The sequence below is a fragment of the Gymnogyps californianus genome, chromosome 10 (genome assembly GCF_018139145.2).
Source record: "Gymnogyps californianus isolate 813 chromosome 10, ASM1813914v2, whole genome shotgun sequence".
Classification (NCBI taxonomy): Eukaryota; Metazoa; Chordata; class Aves; order Accipitriformes; family Cathartidae; genus Gymnogyps; species Gymnogyps californianus.
The window spans coordinates 19,311,488-19,325,646 of record NC_059480.1 but is presented as its reverse complement, the minus strand read 5'-3'; the positions used below and the strand labels follow the sequence as shown (position 1 = coordinate 19,325,646).

The following is a 14,159-nucleotide window of genomic DNA, read 5'->3' as shown; positions in this document are numbered from 1 at the left end:
GTTTTAGTCACCTCTTCTGTTTTTCAGGAGCAATAGCTAAGTAAACAGAACAAGTGGGTTGCTGGGGTTGGTTGGTTCTCATCATACCCTGTTTATACTGCAAATAAGCTTCTGAGTTTATCTAAATAAACTCTGTGTGGTCACCAGAATGGCACTAAGGTTATCCACCTGCCATCAAGATAATAGGCTAAATGGCTGCAGCTGGGGACAGGTTTAGACTAAGCAGGATGGCCCCTGAGCAAAAGAGAAAGCAGAATGTTTGTAGCTTTCTGGCTTCTTTTCTTAACATCTAAACTGCTACTGAGAATGAATTTTAGATGGCTTAAGTAAAACACCCAAGAAGGTCACAGTGGCAATGAAGTTCTGGTTCTGGACAACAACCTTGTAAATTTTATAGATCTGTTTAGTGTTCAGACTGCAATAGTTCTGAGAAGTCAGAACATATTTGAAAAAAGTCTTTGGACAGATGCATATTATTGAATGTCACATAACTCTTCAATAACACTTGATAAACTTTGTCCTTCACGCTACTATTGGAAGTGTCCATCTTTGCTGCCATGTGGAGACTGCCTTTGGACCATGGATTAGTCAGTCTCCATAATGTTTTGTTATCATTACAGATAAGAAAAGTGGTGCCCAAGAACAAGGGATTAAGTAATGTTGCCTGTGTCCGGCAGAGCCAGAATTAGAGCTGGCTGGGAACATCTGGTGCTTGTCTCCAGTGTTGAGCACCAAATACCTTTGCTTTGAATCTGTGAACACCTTGGGATTGCCTCAGCTCCAGTGTTCCAGTTGTGTCTTGCTGTATTGGGTTTGCATGGCAAGGTTTTGATAGCGGGGGGGCTACAGGGGTGGCTTCTGTGAGAAGCTGCTAGAAGCTTCCCCTATGTCCGATAGAGCCAATGCCAGCTGGCTCCAAGACGGACCCACCGCTGGCCAAGGCCGACCCCATCAGCGACGGTGGTAGCGCCTCTGGGATAACGTATTTAAGAAGGGGGAAAAAAACGTGCACAATGGCAACTGCAGCGGGAGAGAGGAGTGAGAATATGTGAGAGACACAACTCAGCAGACACCAAGGTCAGTGAAGAAGGAAGGGGAGGAGGTGCTCCAGGTGCCAGAGCAGAGATTCCCCTGCAGCCCATGGTGAAGACCATGGTGAGGCAGGCTGTCCCCCTGCAGCCCATGGAGGTCCACGGTGGAGCAGATATCCACCTGCAGCCCATGGAGGACCCCACACCAGAGCAGGTGGATGCCCGAGGGAGGCTGTGACCCTGTGGGAAGCCCAAGCTGGAGCAGGCTCCTGGCAGGACCTGTGGAGAGAGGAGTCCACACTGGGGCAGGTTTGCTGGCAGGACTTGTGACCCTGTGGGGGACCCACGCTGGAGCAGTCTGTTCCTGAAGGACTGCACCCCGTGGCAGGAACCCCACACTGGAGCAGGTGAAGAGTGTGAGGAGCCCTCCCCCTGAGGAGGAAGGAGAGGCAGAGACGACGTGTGATGAACTGACCAAAACCCCCATTCCCTGTCCCCCTGCGCCACTGGGGGGGAGGAGATACAGAAAATTGGAAGTGAAGTTAAGCCCAGGAAGAAGGGAGGGGTGGGGAGAAGATGTTTTTAAGATTTGGTTTTATTTCTCATTATCCTACGCTGATTTGATTGGTAATAAATTAAACCAATTTCCCTAGGTCAAGTCTGTTTTGCCCATGACGGTAATTGGTGAGTGATCTCCCTGTCCTTATCTCGACCCACAAGCCTTTCGTTATATTTTCTCTCCCCTGTCCAGCTGAGGAGGGTCAGTGACAGAGGGGCTTTGGTGGGCACCTGGCATCCAGCCAGGGTCAACCCACCACACTTGCTACAAGTTTTGGTTAAAGAAAATGCACTTTAGAGACTTTGTAGATAAACTATGCCGGAAATAAAGTTGTTTGTTCATGATAACGCACTTTCAAAAATTAGACAACCTTCACTCAGTTACACAAAATGCTATCCTCATTTTGTTTCTTTTCTTCAATGTAGCCCTCACACTGTATTTTACTTTATGCCATTAAAAAGCTACTTTGAGGACCAAATTACTAATTTTTGAGATTAATGCCATGTTTTTGCTTATGAAATAACTGTTCTGAACTAACTCATTGGGGTCCCAGGTCTGTCTGAATGGACTTCACCTTGATGGAGGCTAGAGTGTAAAGAGACACCAGTATTCTTTCTTCCTGCTCCTCCCAACTCAGTTTCCAGTGAGGAAGGTTCAGTGGTAAAGAAAACATTTACATGAAAGAGTTATTACATGCATCTGCTTTTCTTCTCTCCTGAGAGCAATTATGAACTATTTGAAAAGGGCTGTCCTTGAATGCAGTATTTCTGGTATATCACCACCAGCAACTGTAGCAATGGAAGTACCTGTGCAGGCCACCCTGCAGTGTTACACTACAAGTCATTAACTGATCTCACACCTTTTCTAGATAGTGGTGGTAACTCAACCACCATTAGACAATTTACGCTAGAGTATGCCTCATGGATGTTTACTGTGCAGCTAAACATCCATAGTAACAAAAAAGACAAAGCTTTGGCAACTGTGTCAAGAAAAAAAAAGCTAACATTTTTATTTTCTTTGAGTCTTTATAAAGTATGAATGTAGTGCCATGGATCATTTTTTATGGAAGGCGGTCAAATTTCCTCTAGGTCAGATTTCCTCAGAGAAGTACATTATAGTTACGAATGATGAGAAAAGGAAAGATTTTAGATGGTAGTTTTCACTATTAGGGAATTTTCCTTTTTGTTAGAACTAAAGGACCATTGTTTGCTGGGGAGATTTGTACCCATTCACATTATCTGAGGGATTCAGAATTTTGAGCCTTTCCATTACAGTGACGTCTGAGATAGCTGGGATCAAGAGGCAGGGTGGAATACTTGTCTTCTCCTCCCTAGCAATTGTATGCCTTTTCCCATTCTCCACATGCTATTTTCATTCATTGTACAACTGTCATTGGCCCTGCAACTCTCAAGTCAGGAACGTCTTTCTCTGAGGTCATGTAGGAGAATTTTCTGCCATGGAGCTATGTGGAAATAAAGGCAAAATTTTTGGAAGAACAAGTTTGGGGTTTCCTGGGCATGACTTTGATTGTGTAGGGTGATCTGGAAAACCCAGAGCTTCTGGCATCTCCTTTAGACTTGAGCCAGTGAAGGGAATACCTTCATCAGTGCTGGAGGAGTGACGGTTGCTCTGGGATAGCTCAGGAAAGTTTGCAGTGGGAGGTGTGAGAGAATCCTGCTGATTTAGAACTGGAATGCGATAGACAGCTCCTGTTATTTGGAATGGAAAGTACTTTCCCGATATGCTTCTCTTGTTGCAGTGATGTCTGTAATAGTGATGATAGACATGAGGAGGGTGTCCTGGAGGAGGGGGGTGATGTGGTCCATGATGGGGAGGAGGATGGTGGTGATGTGGTCCATGAGGAGGGGGAGGAGGACAGTGTGGTCTACGATGGGGAGGAGGATGGTGGTGATGTGGTCCATGAGGAGGGGGAGGACAGTGTGGTCTATGATGGGGACCAAGAGGAGGATTATGTGGTTCATCATGAGAAGGAGGAGGAGAAGGGAGATGATGTGATTCATCTTGGAGAAGAGGATGTGGTACATCATGGGGAGGAGGACCAGAAGGGGAATGTTGTGGTTCCTCTTGGGGAAGAGGATGTGGTGCATCATCGGGAGGAGGAGCAGAAGGGGGATGTTGTGGTTCCTCTTGAGGAGGAGGAGGGTGGTGATGTGGTCCACCATGGGGAGGACGTGGAAGACAATGGTGTGGAGGGTGAAGGTGGTGATGTGGTCCACTGTGAGGGGGAGGAGGAGGAGCAGGTTCTTCACGGCTGTCTTGATGTTCTTCATTGAAACTATGGTTATGCTCAGGGTCTTCAGGTCTGGGTGGAGAAGAGGGTGGGCATCCATGCCTGTGATGATGTCTGTGATGATGTCTGTGACGATGTTTGTGACCAAAATGATGATGGGGATGTCTGTGTGGCTGTCCCAGAGTTGAATATCTGCATCTTTGCCCATAGTCATGCTGTTATTTATAAAAACACCAGAGGAGGAAGTATTAAGTGAGATGTGAATAGGACGGAAGAAAGTGGTGAGAAAGAGAGAGAGATGGGAGTTAGTAGGTTTGCATTTACAGTTCTGGCGATTTGTAAGGAAAAAAACCCCTGTGTTTTTTTCAAGATAAAAGAGAAGGAGTAGATGATAAAATGCCAAATTACTGAAAATCATCTGGAAATACTACACCATAACAAAATGAAATGATATAACCAACTGAGCAAAATTTGTGATGGATGAAAACAAAATAAAACCCACACTGGAGTAGCTGTTTTAATATAAACTGGAATACCAAATATGATAAAGATCATCTCCCCTCCTCTTGCTTTCTGAAATTCCTTTGAACTTGTTTGCCAATCTCTACTCACTTTAACTAAGAAGTAGCATTGGACTGAGAGAAGACACCCTTGGAGGGAGTAGTAGGAACCGCTCAATTCTAATTCATCCTCTGATTGACCTGGCAATCACAAGCCAGTCTGTCCTGACATGCTGCGTCACACTCAGGCAATTATAAAGGGACATAAACAACTGTTGCAATCATCTGTCAGTCTGGACTAAGGGAGGTTGCTGTAGTCTGCATGAGGATATAGCCAGAGACATTTCAGTGAGTACGTACCCAGGGATGGTAGATTTCACAGCTTATATCTCTTCCATCAGGTTCGTCTGGATCACTGATAATTCTTGCCTTGCAGAATCCCACGTGCTAAGCAAAAAGAAAGAAAAACCAATGCACATCTGGGTTCTTGTGATGGGCTTAATAGAAGCTACTGAAAGTTTAACATTTTAAAAGTTAGGCTAGTTCCTTCGATACCTAAGTATGTTTACATAACTGAGCTAGATCCTGAGTTTTCTGACCAGTGATGCTTGCCAGTGATTAATAACGATTAAAATATATGCCATTTTTGAGTGTTCTTGACAGTGAAGACCACTTCGCCATGTGCATCTAGAGGGCTACTACTCTCCATCTTACTTCTCTTTTGATGTCTGTAAGAAATTGGTCAGCTACTGATGTCTCCAAAACGAGTACCCTGTGGGTGACTGATTTTTATTCCTTTTTTTCTGTCTTTGCTTGTCAAACATCTGTTCAGACTGGGCTATTCTGAAATTTTGCTCAAAGTCCTCAAAAACAGACACTGTGTAGCTATGCTGTTTCAGACAAAGCTCAAGGCAGAGCTTTCTTCCATATTTATTTTTTGAAAAGTAATTTGTTGTAATCTTTAAGCATTACTTCCCTTAGCATCCTGTTTGCTGTGACTTTCACCTGCTGTCCAGTCATTTTGTGTGGAATTGCTCATGTGAAAGAGCACAGAACTTGGGTAAGGGGTTCTGTGCATGCTCTCTGTAGTGGATGCTTTATCTTGATATCTGTTTGGGCCAGTAGTAGCCTATTATGATCAATGGTTACAAATGTTAATAGCATTTTACACACACACACCAGTGGCGGCAGCATTGAGAACAGGATTCAAAACCTCTAGCTATCATTTGGCTTGTGCTTTGTTCTAGTGAACTTTTGGCACCGCTACCAGTTCATTCACAACCTTTTCCAGTCTTCTGGAGTATAAAAAGCCAGAGAAGAATAAAACGAAAGTTCTGCATGTTTTATTTTTTCCATATTTTTATTTCATTCCTTGAATTTCATTTCTGGGGAATAATTTATTCTGAAATTATGATCTTGCCTAGTTGTTTCTTTGGTGTAGACTATTACTGTAATGGGAAGGTGGGGTGAGGAGAGTACTTTGATAGTAATCTGCAGACAAGCTTGAATTATTCTACTCTCTATTCCCCTGCAGCAGAGGAAAAAAAAGTAATCCTGGGCTCACCGGGATGACATAATACATGTTTTTTTTTCAAGATCTATGACTCATGTTAGTGTAAAAGTTTTTATGAAAATAGCATGAATAATTTACTAGGAAATGGCGACAATTTGAATGTGAAAGCCAGATCCAAACTGAAGAGCTCAGCTCTAGGTCTGTAATATGCCAGACTCCAGTTACATTTAGATTTGAGAGTTCAGACTGGCTCCTTATAGAATAAAAAGGAGCAGCTGTAAAATTAGGATCTGGACTTGGACATGCTGGATTTTTTTTTGAGTTTGGGTGCATGCTTATAAGAAACACTTGGAAATATTGTGGGAAGATCTTCCTGGTGCCACCCATTGTATCAGTTCTCATTCTGAGACTTTACTTACAGCGTGCCAGTCATCCAGAAAATCACATTCCAATGCCTGATCTGCTTGTTGTGCGGATTTGGAACAGTTGGTCTCTTTTATAGAGAATCCTAAAATGTGACCTTCACGGGAGGCAGTCTGAAACAAGAGGTCAAACAAGAAGTGGTAACTAGATGTATTTACAGTCCTGTAATTTTAAAAGCAACCATACTTCATATTGTTGTCAAAATCCTGTCTACCTCATGCTTTCATTACCTGTACTGTTCAAATGTTCATACATATACGCGTATTCAGTAAGGAGAATAGATTAGCTAATTTATACCTTACTTACCTCACACCTTTATGGCTTCCAGGAATGGTTGCTTTATTTCTTTGTCTAGTATCTGTATGTTATAAAACCTGTTACTTTTACAGCCTGTGTTTTTAGGGATTAGCGTCCTTAGAGTCTTCTCCCTAAATTGAACTGCTGCTCCTGTGAAAATATAGAGATCTACTGGATGGCAACCACCCCTTTCCAGTGATGGGAGTGCATAGTAGTACAGTGCTGATGTTAATTTGGGATGAAATTCTGCCAGTTACTGTGAGATTGTTGCTTTCTCTGTTGTCAGTGGCATGATTCATAGAGAAGGCATTACTCTATAAGAACATGGGAGAAGGCCTTTGTGATCCTATTAAAATCCATAAAGAGGTGTTTCATTTTAATTTCCAACTGTAGCAGTAGTTTATTTCCAGTCTGTGTTGAAGGTGTCCATAGCATGTGTGCACACAAGTTTCACTAGTTTAACTAAATTGGTTAAAATTGGGTGCACATACTTTATGATATATTTTTTAATCGTAATTCATAGTTTCCAAGTGTTATGCAGTCTGTTGAAATCCAGCGGTACAATCTAAATTGTCACTGTAGCTAAAGACGGTGAAGTGTGAAGACAAAGCATTTAGGGAGAATTCCATGAATCTAGGCAATCTGAAAACAGCCACTTGCTAAATAGGAGTACGGATACATCCTGCATGGGACTACAGTGTAGAACACTGTCAAGTTTCTGAGCAATATTAAAAGCTGCAGGGAGGTGGGGTTGGCATGCTATAATTTAGGCAGTTTCCAAGATCAACATGTATTATGGTAGGGGCCATGGGACCTCATGACTGAGGTGTCCTGAACTGACACATATGTTGGCAGAACGATACTGTGCTGTTTAAGTGAAGGTCTCCAGTATCCACCAACAAGAAATTGTGGTGATGTGAGAGTTATACTTCAAATCACCCAAAGGAGAAGTCTTCATGTTGACATCACTCAGAGATGGAGGAGTTATTTACCAGAGCCAGTAGTTCTTCAAGAGGTACAGCAAAGATACAAATTTACCTCTTGTCCTTCAGAGCTCTCAGAGTGCTGCTTTGCTCTGCAGCAGAGAGTCAAAACGATGCTGAGCGTGTTTCACTTTGTGTTGTACCCATGTGCTAAATATTCTAAGAGTAAAAAATTATCTGACTTCAGTTGACAGAATGTATGACTATGATAATACACATGACTGTACAACTTGAAGAACTCTGGTCAATAGTAGGTAAACTCTTCTATGTTATGATATAATAGGTAAATAGGCATTCAAAATAGAAGTATGCACACAAAGAAGGCTCTGACATTTTGGATGCCATCACACTGCCATAGTTTTTAGCAGGTGAGAAATTCTTTTGCTTTCACATGCCTAAATAAAAGTTGATAACAAGTCTTTGCAGAAGTAAGACCTTCAATTTTAAGCAGATGATTTATGCTGAGAGGTGACAAGCAATAGTTCTGATCCTACAAGGGTTTGAGTTCTGGTCCCAAGGTTTTGGAGCTGCTCACAAAATTTTGTCGTTTATAAGTAATTCTAGGACAAAATGCCACTTACCAGCTTTAAAATCTTTTCAACTTTGTCCACATCGAAGTAGTTTGTGTGATTACCCTCACTGTTGAATTTCTCCAGGGCCTTTGCAGCAATATTTTTATGTTGCTCGGTGACTTCTAAGACTTCAACTTTCACAGGGCAATCTTTGCACTCTAATAAATCAGGAGGAACTGTGAAAACAGAGAATTTACTAATATTGCAATGGATATTAATACTCTTGGGAGTGTGCATGTGTCTTTAATGTGAACTCATAATCAGAAACTGAAATGCAAGCATTTCCTTGGAAGTGAAATACCTATCCCTCACTCCACAAATATGGGTTTGTCCTGTAATGTGAAAAAACCCCAAACCTGTGAAAATGAATATTCTTATAAATCTTTTAGCTCCACCTTAGAATCTTACCACCCCAAACGGGCATTCTTTCCAAGTTTACTTTTTTTCTGATATTCATTATCATGTTTTGGTGGACTGGAATGGTGATATCATCTGACATTAATAAAGTCTGCTTTAGAAGAGTAGGGTAACCTTAATTCTATTACTCATTCTTAACATTCCATTTGAATTATCTAAAATACGAATTGCAAGCAGATGAATGAATCTGTTACAGTTACTATACACCAGTAGTGCACAGACTTGTAATTTGGTACTAGGGCTGGTTTGAGGTATGCATTGGCTTACAACAGTGGTTATTTTACCTGGACTTAATGTACAGTTAAATCCATACAGTTGAGGTTTCTTCAGCAGCTGGCTTGTATATGTGATAATCTTACATTGCCCAAAGTCCTGAGAGGAAAAAAGAATAAGTGATTATGATGTTATTTTCACTGGATTTAATTGGATGTAGGTGATCATAGAAATTATGCCTCTTAATGTACAGTACTTCTAAAAGTAACAGATGTGGTCATTAATGGAATGTTTGATGTGGTACCACTCAAAATTTGTGTTCAGATAAAATGGGATCTCCCTCTACAAGAGCCTTTATTTTAATTCTCAGTTTGCACAACTGAGTAGACAACGGAAAACTAAACCAGCCTTCTCAGTCATTCTAATACTTATTTACAGTAAGATACTACTAGCTAGCAGGGGAAGTTAGGATGCCAGAGATAGTCAAGATTACATAAATCTTTATCAAGAAGTGGATGGACCTTTCCTTCCATTCCTTTTCCCCATCTTAATAAAAAGAGTAAATGCCTTCCCTTCCCTTCCCTTCCCTTCCCTTCCCTTCCCTTCCCTTCCCTTCCCTTCCCTTCCCTCCCCTCCCCTCCCCTCCCCTCCCCTCCCCTCCCCTCCCCTCCCCTTCCCTTCCCTTCCCTTCCCTTCCCTTCCCTTCCCTTCCCTTCCCCTCCCCTCCCTTCCCCTCCCCTCCCCTCCCCTCCCCTCCCCTCCCCTCCCCTCTCGGCCTTCCTGCTTTGTCCTGTATGGTAGTATCACCACTCTCCTATTTAAATAAAGTTTTGGACTGGTAGTTCTTATCCCAGACTGCATCATTGGACTGCAACAATAAAGGACAAGTATTGCTACCTATCATATGTGTACTGACACTACCAATATTTCACATTGTCATACCACAAATGCTATGACAGAAAACTGACAAAATGTAACACTGGTATTTCTGGCTAATATACTAGGAACATGCTTAAAAAAATAATTTCTAGTGCCCTTTAATTGTCAGCAAATTATTCTTAAAACTTCAGTACTGCTACCAGCAGTGGAATGTGGAGTATAGCTCCTTTGAGACACCTAGTCTAATAAAGCTGCACTTATTTGAGGAGTCAACCCTTTTCCAAACCTTTAGCTTATATTTAACAACTCTGGAATTCAATAGATTTTATTTTATAGTGAGCCATATTAAAGCCTAGTCTTCACTTAGAGATTTTGTGACACAGAAATTTCTGCGCAGTTCAGAGGAGGATCACATTAATGCATTATTGACATATGACTCTGCCTGGGTGCCGTTACTTGCCATGTAATAGGTGTCACTGTATTCACAAGACTCCCAGTGTCTTCTGGATAATACAGAGCATTCAGTTTCCAGCACATCCAAAGTTAAGTAGAGGACTGATGAATTTCCCTGGAAGAGAAGTGCAGGTAAAAAAGAGTTTGTATACAAGAAGTTTGATCCGAAAGAAACTTTTTTTGAAGCAGATAAGTTTAATCTTTAATGTAGCTTCCCCAGTTCCCTATTATAAGGTTTTTCTGAGCTGAAGAGCATATGAAGAGCTTTTCTATGAAGAGCATAGAAAGGATTGAGGCTGGAAGGGACCTTTGGAGGTCATCCTGTCCAGCTACTTGCTCAAGGCAAAGCTAACTTCCAAGTTAGATTCACCTGAATTCTGTATGTCACCAAGACAGATGTTCCACAACCTCTCTGGGCCATTCCAGTACTTAACCACTTTCTCCATGATTTTTTTTTGGCCATACATCTAGTCAGAATTTCCCTTCCTGCAACTTACAACTGTTGCCTCTTATCCTTTTGTTGAGAACCTGTGAGAAGAGTCTGTTCTTAACCCGGCATGCATCAAGTAGGGAAAATGCCAGTGTTGAAAAGTTGCCATACCCTCTTTCTGATTTTCACATAGAACATACTGGTCTATTAGGAAATCAGTTGTCTAGGCAGCCAATTATATAGCTACATCCATTTCAAATTACCTTAGTGATCAGATACACTTTCAGAACTTTGCTTCCTGCTTGGTTTATTCAGAGAGTGATGCAACAAAGCTGTAATAATCCCTACAAAGTCAGGAGCCTTAGCTCTGAAATTCTTCTGGTATGTTCTGTCTCCTGATCAAACAGGATGGAGAATCAGAATTTGAATTTGGCTGCCAGTGTAATGGGATGTGGTGTTAAGAATTATCTGTGGCCCACAGAAACAATTTTGTATTTTTCTGCAGGAAAATGAATCTCAATTCACATTTGGAATGGATTATTTAAACTTCATGCAACCCTTGTATGGACATTCAGAGTGAACACAGACGCATTTTATTTTGTCATTTAGATAAAATGATGCAAAGCCCTTCACTGTGAATAAGTGTCCTCAGGTTTTATGAAATTTCATCCATTCAGATTCCTTTTTCAGAGTGTTTCTCTATAGACAAGACCTTGAGAAAGAATTACTGCAGTCTACTGTAATATTTATATTAGTGAGAGTCCACCAGTGTCATGTTAAACATTAGTTTTGCAGTATGCATATGTCTTAGCATTGTCTCTATTTTTAAAATAGGGGCTAGGTGATTTGCACAAAGACACGTTATTCAATGTCAGAATCAGGAAAAGAATACAGTTGTCCTGGACACCCATCCTGCCCACTAGCCACATGATTATTCTCTGCTTAGGGGTACTTAGTATTTCTATTTTATTTTATAAATCCCAATAATTTCAAGCTGCTAGTCAACATACTAGTAAAATGCAGACAGAGAAGAGAACAGAGACAGTGAGAAAGACTATTTTTTTTCTGATTTGTATTTATGGAATTGCAATGAATGGAAAGGTAAGATAGGCAAGATAGTCTTTTGTAAAATGTGCTATTCACTAGGAGCCCTCTAAAACTGGAATGACTAAATACATTCACTTTGTCATCCAAAGTTGTGAAATGCTAAAGAAGCCAATTCATCCCTGGCAAATATTTTTCTTCAGCAGGATGCATTTGGATTCAATAAAGCCTAAAGCAGAGCTTGGGTCAAAATGAGTGTCTGCATCCAAATATGCAGTAGAAAATTCCTCTGTTCATCTGCTGGATAGCTCTTGGAAAAAAAATTGTCTTATATGGTGCCTTCTTGCTTGTTCTAAAAGCATCTTGGGCACCAGAGTTCTGCACTGCACAAGCCCAGAACTGTTCTAGCGTGAATACTTGAGTATCTTACGCTTCTAGAACTCCCATGTAAACCCAGTAGAGATCTGGCTGCTAGGAATTGCTCTGCTTAAGTTCCTAAGGGGATTGATGTGATAGACTTGATGCACACTATTGCATGGAGATAATCAAAATAATGTTCTGGTCTTTTTTTTTACATTTTTTTTTTATTGTTATCTTGGCAGTGGAGCCAACATAACTTCTTGCGCAATAGTGTACATCATCAGTATGCAGGAGACCACGCCTGGTGGCTTTGGGTCTGAGAAGGTACAGAGACCTTACAGGGAGAATTCTTTAGCAGTAAGATAGATAGAAGGGTCTTTTCTGTTCTTGTAGACTCTATGTGATACCTGAAGCTGTGGCCCTAGAGTGCAAAGACAGCAAAATTTGTTAAGGGTACAAAGCAAAACATAAGCATGGTAGTCTAGTGGTTATAGCATTCACCTAGAAGTGTGAATCCTCAGCTCTGGTCCTTATTCCGAGTTATGGTTCTATAGTTTATATAGTCAATAATTGGTTAAAACGTAGAAACACTGAGATTTTTCTTTTTAGAAACAACTATGGTTTTTCTCATTCATCCAATGAATTTTGCATGTCTTACTGCCCAGTGGTTCCACTTCACAGGGGTGGCACACACATAGCTGCATGGCAGCAGCATTCTTCAAGGATGGGAGACTTGAAGGTTTAAATCTCTTAATGCTGAAGAAGACTGATTGCTTCCTAGATGAGCTCTTTAACTACCTGGCTGTTGCGTAAAACCCAATAGTATCACTTGCCACATCCTTGGCTTTGAAAAGCAAAATAATCCATCAGGTTTTTTGAAAGTATACCTGAAGACCTGTAGGAATCTGGGCTTTGGGTCACTTTCTGAGCTTTTTCTTGTCCTAACAGGCAGTCTTAAGCAGCTCCACCAGAAACTAGCCTGTTTTTTCAGTTGCCATACTGAGATGTGTAATACACTTCTTGAACAGTGCATGTGTGCTTGGATTCTAGTTTCATAGCCAAGCAGCTAAAAGGTAGCCAGCTGCATTAGTAAATCTGCATGTCCTTGGTCTCTTTTATCTACTAGTTAGAGAAATTTTGTATTCTATTGCTTTTTCTGCTATTGATTTGCTTTGGCATCTAGGCAATCATTGAGAAAGGCTTATGTATCCTCTCTAGAAAACGGAAATAGAAATAGGAAATTACTGATATGGATTCTCTATCCAGCCCTTCCCCTGTTTTGCGGAGTGGCATTTTCATCTCCTTTGGCTTCCTCTGCCCTTTTCCCTTCCCTCCAGTTATCCAGCTATCTCCAAAATTAAGATAATAACAAAATACCAATCTTGCAGGATACATTGATCTAATTAGTGTTAGACATTCGCAGATTAAAGAAACCCTCCAAACATAAATTTTGAACACAACATCTGAGACCTGACAACAGACAGGACAAATTAATTTCCAGTGTTGTATAAAGCTGTTCAGAGCATCTCTTACGCCAACATCCTGTCGGCCAAGAGAATAGAGGGCATTCAGCAGTGTTCAAAATCAAGCTTAAGTACAATAAATCATGCACAAATAAATACTGAGATAGTGTAAATCAGAGCTGATTGATTGAATTACATCAACATTGCTCTGTTAAAAGCAATAAACATAAGCTTTTAATGATCTGGCTTATTATTTTAAAATCACAGTCTTGTGTAAATCCACCTTTAAATTGATACTTACTATATGTAGTTCGTGTGCATCAGCAACACGGAATAAACCAAAAACATAGCCACCTCTGCGATGTCTGTTGACCAAATCCAGGGCCACTCCTGCGTCTGTTTCAATGGTATTACAATCTGCAGGTGTAATGCTTATTTTGTTTTGGGCATTAGAACACTGCAGTAGTGTTAGGAAAAAAGCTGAAGCTGGAAGCAGCATTTTGTTTGCGGTGTTAGGTCACTTCTGCCCATGCTCTGATAAAGCCAGTAGTCTGCTTTTAAATCAGAGTAGCCCACCAAAGTTATAAATGAATGCTAAAAGGGCATGGTTTTGTATAAATTTAAGTGTTGTGTCAGAGGGCCATTACCTTGACTCTGGATTAACATTTGCAAACAGCAAGTAAATGATTATATAGTGATTGAGCAGATTTTGAGGAAAGTAGGCCTTATAATACTCTCTGGACTACCAATCAAAGGGACTATGTTTGCAAT

At 41.0% G+C, this 14,159-nt stretch overlaps 1 protein-coding gene across 1 annotated transcript; it reads right to left on the bottom strand.

Moving 5' to 3' along the window:
• Nucleotides 1-3,024: 3,024 nt before the first annotated feature.
• On the bottom strand, nucleotides 3,025-13,887 carry HRG (histidine rich glycoprotein). Its single transcript, XM_050902665.1, has 8 exons — nucleotides 13,690-13,887; nucleotides 10,099-10,206; nucleotides 8,831-8,918; nucleotides 8,139-8,305; nucleotides 6,274-6,390; nucleotides 4,702-4,788; nucleotides 4,572-4,574; nucleotides 3,025-4,056 (listed from the first exon to the last, which is right to left on the bottom strand). Exons 1-8 carry the CDS (start codon nucleotides 13,885-13,887, stop codon nucleotides 3,025-3,027), a joined length of 1,800 nt encoding a protein of 599 aa, XP_050758622.1.
• Between the last annotated feature and the right edge of the window lie 272 nt (nucleotides 13,888-14,159).